This window comes from Sinocyclocheilus anshuiensis, unplaced genomic scaffold, assembly GCF_001515605.1.
Source record: "Sinocyclocheilus anshuiensis isolate Anshui unplaced genomic scaffold, SAMN03320099.WGS_v1.1 scaffold1862, whole genome shotgun sequence".
NCBI lineage: Eukaryota > Metazoa > Chordata > Actinopteri > Cypriniformes > Cyprinidae > Sinocyclocheilus > Sinocyclocheilus anshuiensis.
The window spans coordinates 42,037-57,161 of NW_015546125.1; the positions used below are offsets into that span (position 1 = coordinate 42,037).

The 15,125-nt window shown below is 38.5% G+C and overlaps 1 protein-coding gene across 4 annotated transcripts in view; it reads right to left on the minus strand.

Annotated features, from left to right (window-relative positions):
* Window positions 1–235: 235 nt before the first annotated feature.
* The window catches only part of LOC107701029 (breast cancer anti-estrogen resistance protein 1-like), a 91,630-nt gene continuing 76,740 nt past the window's right edge, over window positions 236–15,125 (minus strand). For 3 of the 4 annotated variants that reach the window (XM_016502941.1, XM_016502942.1, XM_016502940.1), the window contains exons 3-8: window positions 12,500–12,643; window positions 8,031–8,141; window positions 4,966–5,322; window positions 3,818–4,678; window positions 2,571–2,657; window positions 236–2,111 (exon numbers count right to left, since the gene is read on the minus strand). In XM_016502941.1, coding sequence (XP_016358427.1) covers window positions 1,599–2,111; window positions 2,571–2,657; window positions 3,818–4,678; window positions 4,966–5,322; window positions 8,031–8,141; window positions 12,500–12,643 — 2,073 coding nt within the window. In that variant the 3' untranslated portion in view covers window positions 236–1,598. The remainder of the gene's footprint in view (window positions 2,112–2,570; window positions 2,658–3,817; window positions 4,679–4,965; window positions 5,323–8,030; window positions 8,142–12,499; window positions 12,644–15,125) is intronic. The other variant, XM_016502943.1, reaches the window with a different exon arrangement.

Genomic DNA, 15,125 nt, shown 5'->3' on the forward strand with positions numbered 1-15,125 from the left:
GTGCTAAATGCTAAAACAGAAACAGGAAAGGAAACACTGTGCATGGTTGTTTGACCACTTTGTTTAGTTTCAGATGAGTACCAGACATGTGATTGGCATGATGATCAGTTTGCTTTGTCAATTCACATCTGTATTACATTGAGAACGATTTGAACAATGTATGAAAATGTATTAAATGTATATGTTTTAAATTAACTTGTATCACTAAATAACATGATTAATAGCAAGATGGACTGGAATTTTTTTAATGAAAATATAATAAACATATTTCCAGTTATGCAATTTACAGTAACATATGTCAATATCATTCAAATCCTTGAACACAGACTTGAGAACAGAATAACAGTACAACATATATTAGGTCTCCGTTTGGCTTAAATGCTTCTTTTTTCTTTCTTTTTTTTTCGACTGGATAAGGATTTTGACTATATGCACAACAACATGTTGCAGTACTTAAAAAGTTTAATAAATTTCATTAAACTACTTTTCTGACATATTCTTAAATTTAGAATACAACCAACTGGGAGTTCGAAGACAGGGCGAGGGAAGTTGAGGCAGGTGGTTCAGGTTTCCATTCAGAAACAGATGCATTGGAGGAAGAGTTTTACACAAGCTGGTTTTGGATATAGTATATTTGTGCACTGAACGCCTCAGTCTGTGTTGGATGAGGTGTGATATCTGAGAGACAAAGGACAGAAATAAAATCAGGGACTCTCAGGATGTTGTTGCCACAATGCACCTGTCCAGCAGGAAGTGGCACTACAGTGGAGGTCAAATGATGCTGAAGGACTAAATATTCACTCTTCTTATGAACATAATCAGATCTCAAATAACGACATGATATGTTATCAAACTAGCCTAAAACATGTCAGAGAGGCGCAGCCATGAGCAGGCATTTGAGATCTTACAGGCAGGGAATATTTCATGAAATTTTCGCAAAAATTTCAAAAGTAGTCCAAATTGGATGATGTGTTCTTCACCGCTTTTTGTTGCTTTGCATTGTTAAATATGTGTAAATAAGACACCTGAACTCTCACAGTAAATAAGAAGAATGTCTCATGTCTGCCAATAGGCTCACTCCCAGCATGCTTTGCATTCAGCCTCTTTGAACAACAGCAACAGCAAAAGGATAAATGTTAAATGCCATTTTTGCTTCCAACATGCACAATTCATTAAAAAAGCCTCCATTGTTGATCTTCTATGGAAATGGTTGTACTTCTACATACACGTTTAAAACCTTAAACACCTTAAGTCAGTATCTCATAATATTAATGATGACAATTATAATAATCAGAGCAATAATTACAGTTTAGCTATAATAATGCATAATGTCTTAAATCTACTCTTTAGATATTTTCCTTCTCTTTCTCCTCCCTTGTTCAAAAAGTTCCTCAACCGTCTGCATTTGCCCCATTACACTGTCCCCAACATACAGCAACTTAAATATTTACAATGATTCATTTACAACCAATGGCTCTGCCCATTCATCAGCTTGTCTTTTTTGGAGATTAAAAGCTCGTGGCATAGGGTACATTTGTCCAGTGAGTTTAAAACAGGCTCTGTGCCTATACTGTCCCGGGGCGCGTTCACCCTTGCACTCACATGGCCAGTAGCTGATTGAGTGCCATGCGGAACTGCTGGGTGCAGCCAGCGAGCTCCCGCACCCTCTCTGTCATGTCTCTTGCAGCCCCTGGCGAGGGGTACTGCAGGGCTGCTGTCTTGGTGCTGACCACAATGTCTTTGAGCTTTTCGCATAGTGTGTTGCTGTGCTGGGCCACCCTTGTGCGAACCTCGGGAGACTTGGCTTGCCTGGAGAGCGTGTCTCCAATGAAGACGAGCTTGTGAGCGCTGAGGATGACGAATTTGCTGTGGGCGACGAAGATTTTGGGCGGCTGGTTGTTGCTGATGGAGGAGTAGAACGCGTCGATGGCGTTGGTGAGCGTGGTGATGTTGGCCTCGCACTGCTCCATGTAAAAGAGCAGCAGCTGCCGGTCGCCCATGCACAGCTTACTGCGCGGCGTCTGCAGGTAGTGAGAGGGCGGAGTCCAGGCCGAAATATCATTGTTGATTGGTCGGGAGACCTCCTGCTCCAGTCGTTCAAACTGCTTCAGCTGTTGGGGACATGAGCGAGTAATATTGTATTTAATAGACAAACAAAAAATACTGTTGTAAAAAGTGTTACATTGCATATATATATACAAATAAAATATGACATTATTTAATCATTTATTTGTTTACGTACTGTATGTATTTATATAAGACGTATATAAATTATTATATTTAAAAAAATTTGAATAATGCACAACTACATGTGGCTTTGAAAGGCATCATGAAGTATATAAATAAATGTATATAAATAATTTACAAATTTATAATAAATGTAAATACATTTATATAAATACCATGATGCCTGCCATATTTCTGCCATATTTGAGGGCTTTAATGTGATTATTGCATTTATTGGTGTTATTTTATTAGATGAATTTCTAAATTGTTAAACTCCCTCGACAAAATGATATTGTGTCACTTTGTAGAGAGTTCTGTGAATAAGGTGTTATAGTCTCATATACCTGTTGTTGTTCCAGCAGAGTCTTATTGTGTTTGATGCTCCCTTTTTCCAACAGCTGTCTTTGGGTCTTTTCAAACTCTTCTTTACCCTAAAATAGAAAATGAAAATACGTTTTGTAATGAATAAATAGTTTACTGTCTATGGATAGGTGGGTAGACAATAGTAATGCATGTTAAAAACTTAAGTCACAACTTTAAAGCAAAAAAGTACAAGATCAGGTTAAATTACTTGTGCATAAGCAAATAATTTTTTACGAAGCCACAACCAACATACAACTGTTCCCACTGTTTTTAAATAAAAAACAAAATTGAATCCCATCCATTGAGTTCCTTCAATTCAATTAATGTGCACTGAAAAAATGTCAGTTTAGTCCACCAGGGGGCAATGTAATATCACTGTGAAACTCGACACATTTTCTGTGGAAAATATTACTGTACAGAAATCCTATGCCCATTCAAACATGCCCCCTCTGATTTGTGAGCTAAAAGGATTTTTAAATGCAACTTAAAACAATATATCTCTCTGATATTTAAATTGCACAATTATTGTAGATAAAAAAGTGTTTGTCTAAAACACTGTGGTAGAAATGAGCAAATATGGTCAGCCCAACTGAGTCATAGCTTTCACAAAACTATTAAAAATAAAATACTATATAATATAATATATTATATAACAGTTTTTATAATTAAATTATACAGTTTATAATAAAATCATACAATGATATATACTAAAAATAATATATAATAAATAAAATATATAAAAAATAAACTATATACCAGGGCCTGTTTGCGTTGCAATATTGAATAAACTAAGCAAGTTTTTTATTTTATTTATTTTTTTTTTTTCGTATTTTCTTGTTTTGCCTAGGGCCCCAAATAAGCCAGGACTGCTAATGAAAAAAACATATGCATGACCTGACTAAAAGATGAAGAAATATCTGTGTGACTGAACAAAATTCATCTTGTCTGCTCAGTTTCACTGGAAGTTTTGACAGAACCACACAGCAGATGTGCAACAGCTTGTGCTAAAGGAAGATATATGTGGGCTTTAAGGAAAAGCAGGTCTGCACATGCAGTCATAGTGATTGATGAAAAGGCCTGAGGCTTGACACATTGGGGATTACAGGCAGAGCCCACATAAAGATGCATGTAGTCCATTGATTATATCAGTGACTGAGAACATACACCTGGATACTGTTCTCAAAAGGAAACAAATTAATATTTTGCAATGACTTTATATTTAGCGTACCTGTAAATGGACATAGTCGTAATCCTCCATCCAACCCTCCTCTGTTGTCTCGTATGGCCTGTCTGCAGTCTCTTCCTCGGCTGAGAATTTGGGAGGGGAGGGTAATGGGCGGGACTGGATGTTAGCCCGTTCAGGTGTGCCTGACTGATAGGCTGAGATGTTGTTGTTGTTCGTCAGCTGACCCAGCATGTCACCAGTATGAGGGACAGGCGGCAACGGCAGTTGCTGCTGTTTGTTTGTCCGTTTGAAGAGCAAAGAGGCATTGCCATGGAGAAACGATGCTAACTGCTTCGTGTCGTCGGGCACGCCACGGGCACACATGACCAGCCGGTCTAGGTCGTCCCCACCGGTGCCTGTAGAAGGTGCCATCAAAGCCGCGGGGGACCAGCCCAAGGAGTCCAGTGCCTGACTGTACCTCACCAGACCTTGGAAGGCCTCCTCCATCTTCTGCACCTGCTTGCTGAGCTTGGTCTGCAGTGTACGGTCGGTGGCCTGGGTGGCGTTGGCTACGGCACCTCTGGCGAACTCCAGCAGGTCCCTGACAGCCACACGAATGCGGTCCACGGCCTGTCGGATGGCAGGGAGGTTGGACTCCATCTGAGTGGGGCTGCGCCAGTTCCCACTGATGAATGACATGAGGAGGGACACTGAGCTCTCCACGGCCTGTTGATGACGGGACAGTCGCTCCATGGCCTGGTCTAGATCCAGGAGCAGCAGGCGGCCGGGCCCGGAAGATTCCCGCACCGGCACCATGTCTAAAGAGGACATTGAGAGGTTGCTGCGGGTGCTTCCCGTGCTGGACGCCGACAGGCGTTTGAAACTCACAGTGAGCTCCTCGGTGGCCGCTGCGTCACGCACCACCTGCGGAGGCACATCGTACACATAGTCGCCTGATTCTTCGCCCGCTGGTCTCTCGCGGGGGAAGTCATACACATCTGCAGGATGGTGGTCCTGTGGGCTGCCCTTTCGCAGGCTGAGGACTGCGGCTCTCTAGGACCGAACTTGCCTACCCCTGATACAACAATATGATAGAATGGATAAGTATATGGAGTAGAGGTCGACCAATATGGGTTTTTCACTGGCCGATGCCGATATTTAGAAATCAGGGCAGCCGATGGCCGATATATGATGCCTGCGTCACGCACCACCTGCGGAGGCACATCGTACACATAGTCGCCTGATTCTTCGCCCGCTGGTCTCTCGCGGGGGAAGTCATACACATCTGCAGGATGGTGGTCCTGTGGGCTGCCCTTTCGCAGGCTGGCAGGGATGTCATAAATCTCCTGGCCCTCAGGCTGACGTTTTCCTATTAGCTGAGGAGGAGGAACATCATAGACATCCTCTGGTATGGGAGGCTCGGGACCGCCTGGGATCTGAGATAGATAGGCCTGGTTTTGATTCTCCAGACTCTTCATCTTGGCAAAGTGAGGAGGAACGTCGTACGTTTCCTCCCTGATTGGACCATCTGGAACATCTTTGCTGACAGATGGAGGAATGTCATACACCTGTAAAGAGAAATAATGTGTTTACCAAAACTAGCCTTGTATGATCATAACTGAACTCATTAGGAATGTACCGATATTAAAATGCTGGCCAATACAATCATTTTAAATGATAAAGTGAATTTAGGCATCACAACATTATAATATTATGTTTAATAAATATTAAAATGTTAAAAATGGATATGCATTTTGAAATTTGCTAAAGACATTTAACAGTGTTATTAAATTATTAGTGTTTTTAAAGATCAACTTAAAGTAAGCTTTAGAAGGTGATGTATCCAAATAATCAACTTTGTTCTATTTTCCTTGATTTTCATATCCATGTATTCGTTTATGATTTATGATTTATTGTTTTTTTTATTTTGTGTTTATGCTTATATTAATCCTCATTATATATTTATATTCAAATACTGTTACTCATTTATGTTTTTTTTTTATTTTATGTATATTCACTGCCCGAGTAATGATGTTTTTCAGAACTAGTCATTAACGGTACTAGATGTTCTTTTCTAGAAACTGTGTTTTTGAATATGTAAAATATGATATTTAAAAGTGCTTATTTTCCTATATTTTTTCTAAAGTTGTGGACACTATGTCTAACCACACATCTATTTTTAACCGCATTATTTGACAGTTCACGATGACCTAGCCCAGGGGTAGGCAAGTTCGGTCCTAGAGAGCCGCAGTCCGGGTTTTTCACTGGCCGATGCCGATATTTAGAAATCAGGGCTGCCGATAGCTGATATATGATGCAGATTTTTTGGTCCGATTTTCTTTTTTTTCCCTATTCATCTCATAAAAGTGAGTTTGTGCAAATGATTATTGCAGGGTACAAGATAGTAATGGTAGTAGTAGCCCAATTTAGAGTAATAATACATGGCTCAAAACTTAAGCACATTCTCAAAACAGTTCTGAAGGATGCTTTTTGTTTATCTTTGCCGACAGACACCAGTGTTTCCCACAGACTGCAAATTAAATCTCTGCCAGCAGGAGGCGCTTTGGGAGCTGGAGATATAGCGGTTTCCCCGGTAACGGCTGTAATCAAATAAGCACTGCTCACAAACGCCATCAGGCATTACAGGAAAGACGAAATGAAAATGACATCGAAGCTGTTCTGAAGACAGTCGGTTCTTTTCAAAGATACATTCATATAAAAACACCTGCATTTTAATTTTGAAACGTGAAGCGCTCGTTTTATTCAATGAAGTATAAGCCTTTTGGAAAATCTATTTGTGGCGGTCAGTTTTGATATTGTGATGAGCTGCCACAAATAACTCAATGTACATGAAACACAGGACACTGCTATAAGTCAAATGGCCATAGTGGTAACAAAAATAAAAGATTTCACACATATTGCACTGCCTGCTGCTCATAACTGCTGAAGAGTGCGCTGGCTGCTGAGGTTATGTGTGAACAAGTCGCGGCTGCAGCCCGCAGAGCGTGAGCTGCTCCGTCTCCCGCAGCCAGCCAGAGGGATTTCCGCAACAACGCTTAGCTGCCCACCAGTGCGCCTGCCTATAAATCGGCCTAATTTGCAGCACAATCGGCCGATGCCGATTAATTAAAAAATGCCAAAAATCTCTAACATCTCTATTAATCTCTAGACCTCTAATATGGATAAATGGATATATATATTGTTCCTACTCTGATTCTTACCTTCTTTTCTAATCTTACCTTTACACTTTACTTTTTCTTCTCCTTCTTTCTTCCGTTTCTTTTGCTTTTCCCCTCTCCTTGCATTCTACTTATATCTTAATTCTTTTGGGCTATTCTTCTGATATTCACTACTTCATCCCTTAAACATAATAATTTTGAATACTCTGTACTTTAGTACAAAATAGAGGAAATGAAAATGAACAATGTCTAAAGTTGGATGATAACCAATAGACACTTAAAAAAAAATCTATATACATTTATAACACTATACTTTCTGTTTTATTACCTTGGTATTAAAATACAGGAAACTAGATAATGCTGATGGCAGATTTGACATCTTTGTCCCTTCTAATCAGCATAATCAATCTCTCAGTACTTTTTTCCTCTTTAGGAACCTCATATAAACACTATTGTGGGCTTTTTCTTTGCTATTAGAGCAGATAACGACTTCTGCTTCTGAAAACCCCTTAAATGTGAAAAGGGTCTATATGGAACCCAAATATTGTGCACTTCTAGAATCAATTTAAAGTTATACACACTTAGGATTTGCTAAATTAACACAGTTTGAAGGTGTTCCAAGTGACTTTTTTTTTTTTTTTTTTTGGAAACGCTTAACACAGTTTGAAGGTGTTCCAAGTGACTTTTTTTTTTTTTTTTGTGGAACAGCTTGCATTAAACACTGAAAAAGGTGTCCTGTGTGACTGACGAGCCGATCAGAAATTCTTTGTGCTTGTGAATCATTTTACATTGTAGGGTTTTACTGTCATTGGGTTGGTTGAGATGTCATTAGTGGGAAGAGTTGTGGAGGGATGGCATGTGTTTGTAGCAGGCGGCCTAATTCAGTTGCCAAGTCTGGCTAAAGGTAGCAAAATAACAGAAATCGCTTACAGATCCTATTCTGCTGTACTTCATCATTGTAAGGCCATCAGTGTTGTTTTGTTTCAGGAAATACAGATCTCTTTAACCCCCATTAATGTGCCGATCAAAGGTGTAAATAAAACTGGAGTGTAATTGATTTGTGCCAGTCTTGTATGGAGACAAGAATGGAGTGTTACCATTTGTTGGTAGTGCAGCTGGCTCTTGTCCACACTAGGTGGAGTGTCATAGATGTCCTGACCATCTCTACTGGGTGGGCCTTTCATAGCCATGGGAGGAGTATCATAAACCTGTGACCCAGAGAGAAACAGGGTCAAAAAGACACATAAAACTCATTTTCTAGTTTTAATAAGGTAAATACTTGAATTAAATCACATTCAAGACAAAAATCTGCGGCTATAAGTAGATCTGACCTGTAAAGGAAGTAGCTATTTAATAAAAATACAGATACTAAATCAATTGAAATTTGTGTTAGTTGAAAAGAATCTAATAGGGAGGGGCTGTTTCTCTCATTTATGCTACATTCCTTTCTACTTTCTCCTACATACTTTGCCCTTTTTGTCTTTTTCTCTCTTTTCCTTCCACCCTTGTTTTTTGTGCATGTTGGAGAAGAATTGGGATTGAGGCAACTGGATGAATGGGGGTCGAAGGGAACACAGGTACACCCGATAGCGGACACACTCCCACTGATGGGGAGAGATTACAGGAGCACGACCTCAGACAGGAACAGCTGGAGGAAATCAGCAGTGCTGCAGAGATGCTGACCTCCACCTTCACCCACAATCTCTCTCTTTCTTTGCTACCTGTCCAGTGGCTCTGTGGTCAGGCTGAGATTTTGAACATGTGCGATAGTAAAGAAGAGCACTTAGCGGAGGTATGCAGAGCGAAAAAATTACCATTTTAACAACAAGGACAAAGATTACATCGTGTGAAATATTATAAAAGTCACCAGCTATGTTGTCCTGTGGCAAACTACTCTGTACTGTCATTGTTTTAGTGATTCATGTCACTCTGTAACATATACTACTGTACAAAAGTTTAGGATCAGTACAATTTGTTAATGTTTTTGATGTCTTATGTACACCTAGGCTGCATTTATTTGAAAAAAATAAAAATGTAATTAAAAAAGAAATAGTAAAAACAATAATATTGTGAAATATTATTGCAATTTAAAATTGCAAGTTTTCTATTTTAACACATTTTAAAATGCAATTTATTCCTGTTCTGGCAAATCTGAATTTTCAGCACTCTAGTCTTTACTGTCACATGACCCTTCAGCTAAACTGCTGAATATTTGTGTGGAAACTGTGATACATTTTTTTCTGTATTTTTTGATGAATAGAAAGTCCAAAAGAACAGCATTTATTTTTTTTATAGAAATCTTTTGTAATGTTATAAATGCTTTTAATCTCACTTTTGATCAATTTAATTTGTCAATGCTAAATAAATAGTTAAAAAATAATCTTAATCACCCCAAACATTTGTATGGTAGTATAATTCAGGTATTTTACAAAGACATATATCCATACACATATATTTATTTCTATCTACATATGATTATCATCATTTTATGTTTATGTATGACAAATTTGCCCCAAAGGTATAGTAAAAATAAACCTCCCCACATTGAAATATCATATACTTCTGTAGTTTTTTATATCTAAAAAAAGTTTTCAATTAGAGACTAACCCTATCCACCAAGGAACCCTTTTTAGATTTTTGTAAGAATAAATGTACATGTTTTATTTATGGAACATTTTTTCCAGTTGAGGGTGCCCCCAGATGTATAGTTAAGTAAACCCACACACACAGAGCTATGCATGCATTCTCAACACTACAACAACAGCATTGACTCGAGTTTCAGAACATGCTATAAATGAAGTGTGACTTCCTGTCCCAATGCTCTGTCAAACCTGTGACAACTGATATAAATATCAAATAATGCCTGCAGCTCAGCTGGTACAAACAATAAAAAATAACCACAAACACACACACACACACACAAAGTCTCACAGTGCTCGAATGTTAGTAAAACCCACTAAACCTTTTATAGTGCTAGCAGTAAAAGTGTGATTTTTCCACTACTGCATCTGATATGGGTGAAATGAGGTCAAGGGAATTTGGATTAAGCTGAAGTCTAATCTTGTCTGAGATAGAGTAAGTGTCACACACACTTAGGGACTGGTAAATTTCAATTGTACATTTTTAGTTTAATACTTATGCATTAATAATTTAAACCAGTGGTTCACAAACTGCCCTCTAAGGATTGTAATGGCAGAAAATGTATATTATTACAAATGCAGCTTAGACATAGACTTCTTGTTGTCATACAGTACAAGACAGTATTTTATGGACAACTAAAATGTTACAATTCAAGCATTAGCCTATATACCACTCCTTCTTCATTTATTTCTCCCCAGAGCTCCTGATGATTCTACAGAAACGCCTGCTAGTAGCAGTAATCATTGTTTATAACAGAAATAGGTGTCACATACAAAGTGAAAATTTAAAATTTTGTATTTGAATATTAAGAGTTAAAAATCTTATTACTTCTCTAAGATTGGGATGCTACACAACTGTCAAACATCCATTTAAACAATCTGCACCTCAAGTAACAACAACAAATTCACACAGAAGAATCCTTATATATGCCTTTAATGTGTACTAGGGACTTCTGAAGTCACATCTACTCTACACTTCTATCAATACTGCACCAATCACACACATCCTTACACAAACACCATTAGCATTTATAATGCTGGCCAAACAATGGCTTTCAATCTGTTGTGCACCCCCAGGAGAGCCTGCAGTCAGAGACTAAGGCAGGAGAACCCATGAATACCAAAACCTCTCATTGAGCATCCAGCAGCCTCTGTGCCAGCTCCATTTGATTAAACGACCATGTTTTTTGCTCTGTATCGCTCTAATCTGAGAGATGCCGATTTGTTACAATGAACATTTGGAGCGATTTTGAGGTAGAAGTGGTTTGCTTCCAGCGTTTTTGGTCAGTATAAAAAATTGAGTGAGAAAATTGAGGGAATTTACTAAACAGTTGCTGCACGGTCTTTTGGTGTAAAAACCTGAACTTTATTCACTAACCCCTGATGAACCAGTTTAAGGAGATGCTAACTATTAACTATCATGAATAAATTAAATACCTGATTCTTTTCCCTAGGCTTTAATATATGGTAACATCCTCCATAACTAAATAATTAGCTTGATTCAATAACTGAGATTAGTGAATTATATGATTGAGTGAAACGTGCTAAAAAATGCAAATAGCAAGTGGCAATAAACAATGCTATCAGTGGCCACAATTCATTCTTACTGAATTCCCTCCAGTGTTTTATGTTTTGTTTGTTTCATGCCATTTATGTTTGTACACTTCTGCCGGAAATACTGTTGTGTTTTGGCACACAAAATAATGAGTGATGTGCCTCGTCTCATCTGCCTTGTTTAGTCCACTCCTCTGTCATTTACAGCATGTGGTCGGGTCTTTGCTGCCATCCATGTTTCTCTTATTCTCTCTGTATGGCTGTGCTGCAGGCTGCGTGTGTGTTGGAATTGAGGTCTGGGTATTCGTGGCCTTTGCCGTGAGCCAGGCTTTGTCTGTCTCCCTCTGCCCTAGTGTGTGTGTGTGTGTGTGTGTGTGTGTGCTGCAGTGTGCTGCACTGAAGGACTGATCTCACTGACAGTACATTCCCTCTCATATACACACAGTGCACACACATGTGCACACACAGCAGTCTCGAGATATTCTTCTTCACACACACATACAATGCTGACCTTCTTTTTGAAATGCCTCCAGACACTGAAATATCTACTTCCCCTGCAAGTAATGCATGACCTCATCTAAAAATAGGCATGCAATCATCGAGGCAACAGGAATATAAGGATGCAGGAATAAAGAGAGAGGAAGAAAGAGCTAGCAAAAGAGTCAAAATTAATGAAAGATGGAAAGATAGAGGATGAAAGCAAGAACAAATTAAAGTAAAAGAAAGTGTGCAAGAAACAGAAAAAAGAGCACAGAAATTAAAAACAAAAGACAAGAAAAAAATCAAGCAAAAGGAAGTGTGAAAGAAAGCAAACTAAAGTGAAAGAACATAAACAAAGCAAAAGAAAGCAAAATAGTGAAAATAAAAGACCAAAAAAGTGAGATAAATCAAAAGAGTCAGCAAAAGAAAGCAAAGGTGAGTGTTAAAGAAAGAAGCAAAAGAAAAAGGAAAAACAACAAGAGCAAAAGAAAAACATTACTTTTGAAAAGAGTGAGCGAAAGAAAGCAAAAGAGTGTGAATGAGAAAGTGGGAGCAAAAAATTGAGAGACAATTATCAAGAAAGAAAGAAAGAAAGAGAAACAAAGAAAGATTTTATATTCTCATTGCTTGTATTATTAATGAAAGTGGAGGTTCTTCACTGGAGTCTGGCAGAGTATGTGATGATCATCTATCACACACACACTGCAGACATCTGAGATACACTTAAAGACTATTATCATCAATAACTGGCTCATCCACAAATTACTAGATATCAAATAACCTACAGCGTAATGACCTTCACATGGACATTATAGTGCATATGAAACTCAACACAGTGACATAATCAGTGCACACAGGGCCATGTGATGCTTCTGTTCAGATTAATTCTTTACCTGTTGACTGTACTGGGTGCGGGTGGGCGGCACGTCATAGATATCCTGGGTGGGTGGGAGGTGTCTGGGGACGTCATACTCATCCTGTTCATTTTTCCCCGTGTCATACACATACACTTGACCAACCCGTGTGGGAACAACCACCTAAGAGAGAGAAAGAGGAAAACAACTGCATGAGACTGTGTGAATGAATGGCTAGGCACAGAAAGGAGGATAAAGACGCTGCACTGATGGCGCCATTCATACCAGGTTAACACAGACACAACTACAACAAATCTGGGGTCTCAAAGGTCACCGTGGGAACAGGGGCCGTCCTTTTGTCGGCCTGTTTACCTTCTGTCTTAGGCTTTGAGGACTGTGTTGACCGTGTGAGCCTGGGAAATGAAAACAAGCTACGACCCCACATTTGTACAATGCCTGAAACATAATACCAATCACAACACACACTCAGATGAGCTGTTCACAAGGATTGTAGCATATGCAGCTAACGCACACTCATAGAATACTGTGATATTTGGGATGCAAGATATATTGGTAGCATATTTTTTATTAGCCAATATTATTATTATTATTTTAATTTTGGTATCTGTCAATATTAGATATTTAATTGTCATTTCCTCTATTTATATATTTAGATTGGTACAATAAATATATTCACATTGTAAATTGAAAAAAAAAGTACATTGTCTATTGTTAATAGCGTAGCTCACACAGAAATCACTTTCAAACCAAGCAGCTCTCTGTTGGTCAGCTTGATTTCGCATGACCAACTTAACCTTAATAGTTGACAACTGATATTAGAGGCTTTTTAAAAATTATTATTTATATATATATATTTTTTTTATTAGTTGATACTGTATATTTAATTGTACATGCTCATTTCTTGCATTTTTACATTTAGATTACATTTGCTGTCGAAGCTCACTCACATAAATGAGTTTGTTTATTCATTGGAACATATTTGGAGAAATTTAGTATTACATTACTTGCTCGCCAATGGATCCTCTGCAGTGAATGGGTGCCATCAGAATGAGAGTCTAAACAGCTGATAAAATCATCACACCTCTATCTATAATATTGCTTTCTCCAGTGGAAAAAGTTGTCTCTTCTGAATCAGGAGACCATTTTCAAGTGAAAACAGTCCAAAACAGTTCTAAACAAATATGTCAGTGGGTTTTTTTTTTTTAAATACAGACATGCAGTTTTTCGCTTCACGAGACATTAATTCACTGCAGTCATGTAGATTACTTGTGGATTATTATAATGTTTTTATCAGCTGTTTGGACTCTCATTCTGACAGTACATATTCACTGCAGACAATCCATTGGTGAGCAAGTAATGCTATGTTCCAATGAAGAAAACTAATCTTGGATGGCCTCAGGGTGAGTACATTTTCAGCAAATTTTTTATTTTTGGATAAACTATTCCTTTAAAGGGACTAATAATCAAATTTAGTGTTTTAATTTTTATTTATTTAGACAAAATAGTAAAGAATTTTAATATGGTGCCTCTCTATGTTTTATCAAATGGATAGTTCTGGCTCTAAGTGAATTTACCACAGTCAAGGGCGTTTTGTTCAGCATGAAGCAGAGCAAAATCACCGTAGCACATTGCCTCAAGAGGTTTAGTGCTTTAGTATGTTGGTAATGCACTCTGCCCTCTGGAAAACAAGTATTTGATCCTTAATATAAACATGTATGGACGGGCAGCATTGGTTTGTGTGCACTGGTGAGGTGTGTACAGTAATGATCAAGGTGGAGTGAGCTTTATGTAGTTTTCATGATTCCCCGCAGGCCAGTTAAACATGATTGCTGGCCTTTACTCATAACACTGCGTTAATGAGATTACGCACGCTTTCATTCTCGCTCTGTTTCTCCCTTTATCAGTTCACACCAGCCAGTCTATAGGAACGCACTGTGCCAGCCTTGCGTATGGGCATCACTTCTCGCATACTAAATAACAGATACTGACACAGATGCTCATCATGGATGCAGACACAGTTTGTAGAAGTCACTCAATAATCCCAGTACAGGGGTGAATCTCATATGACCAAGACATATTACACCCCCAAATCAAAATAAAGAAATAAGAAATCATTTTTTTGTTTGAAGAAAATAAAGCAAATATTTAGGAGCATTAAAGGGTTAGTTCACCCAAAAATTTTAATTAGCCCATAAATTACTCACCCTCAAGTCATCCTAGGTGTATATGACTTTCTTCTTTCAGACGAATCCAGTCGGAGTTATATTAAAAATTGTCTTTGATCTTTCAAGCTCTATCGTTGTACTCAGCGGGTGTTGCAGTGCTTCGGTTCAAATGACGTGAAATAAAAAGCACCCTTCCACAAAAAAAAGTGTCTCACACAGCTCCGGGGGGTGAACAAAGGCCTCCTGTAGCGAATCAATGCATTTTTGTAAGAAAAATATCCATATTCAAAACGTAATAATAACTTGAATCTAGCTTGCGCCAACAGTTATACACAGAAGCAGTTCTGGGGGAATGACGTATGGGGTCAGCGTTGCGCATGCGCCGGTGCGTCTCGTGAAAACCAACGTTTGTTTACAGGATCAAAAGAAGCAAAGTTTCATTACTTTAGCAAAGGAAAACAAGTCTCCTCTTGGCTTAT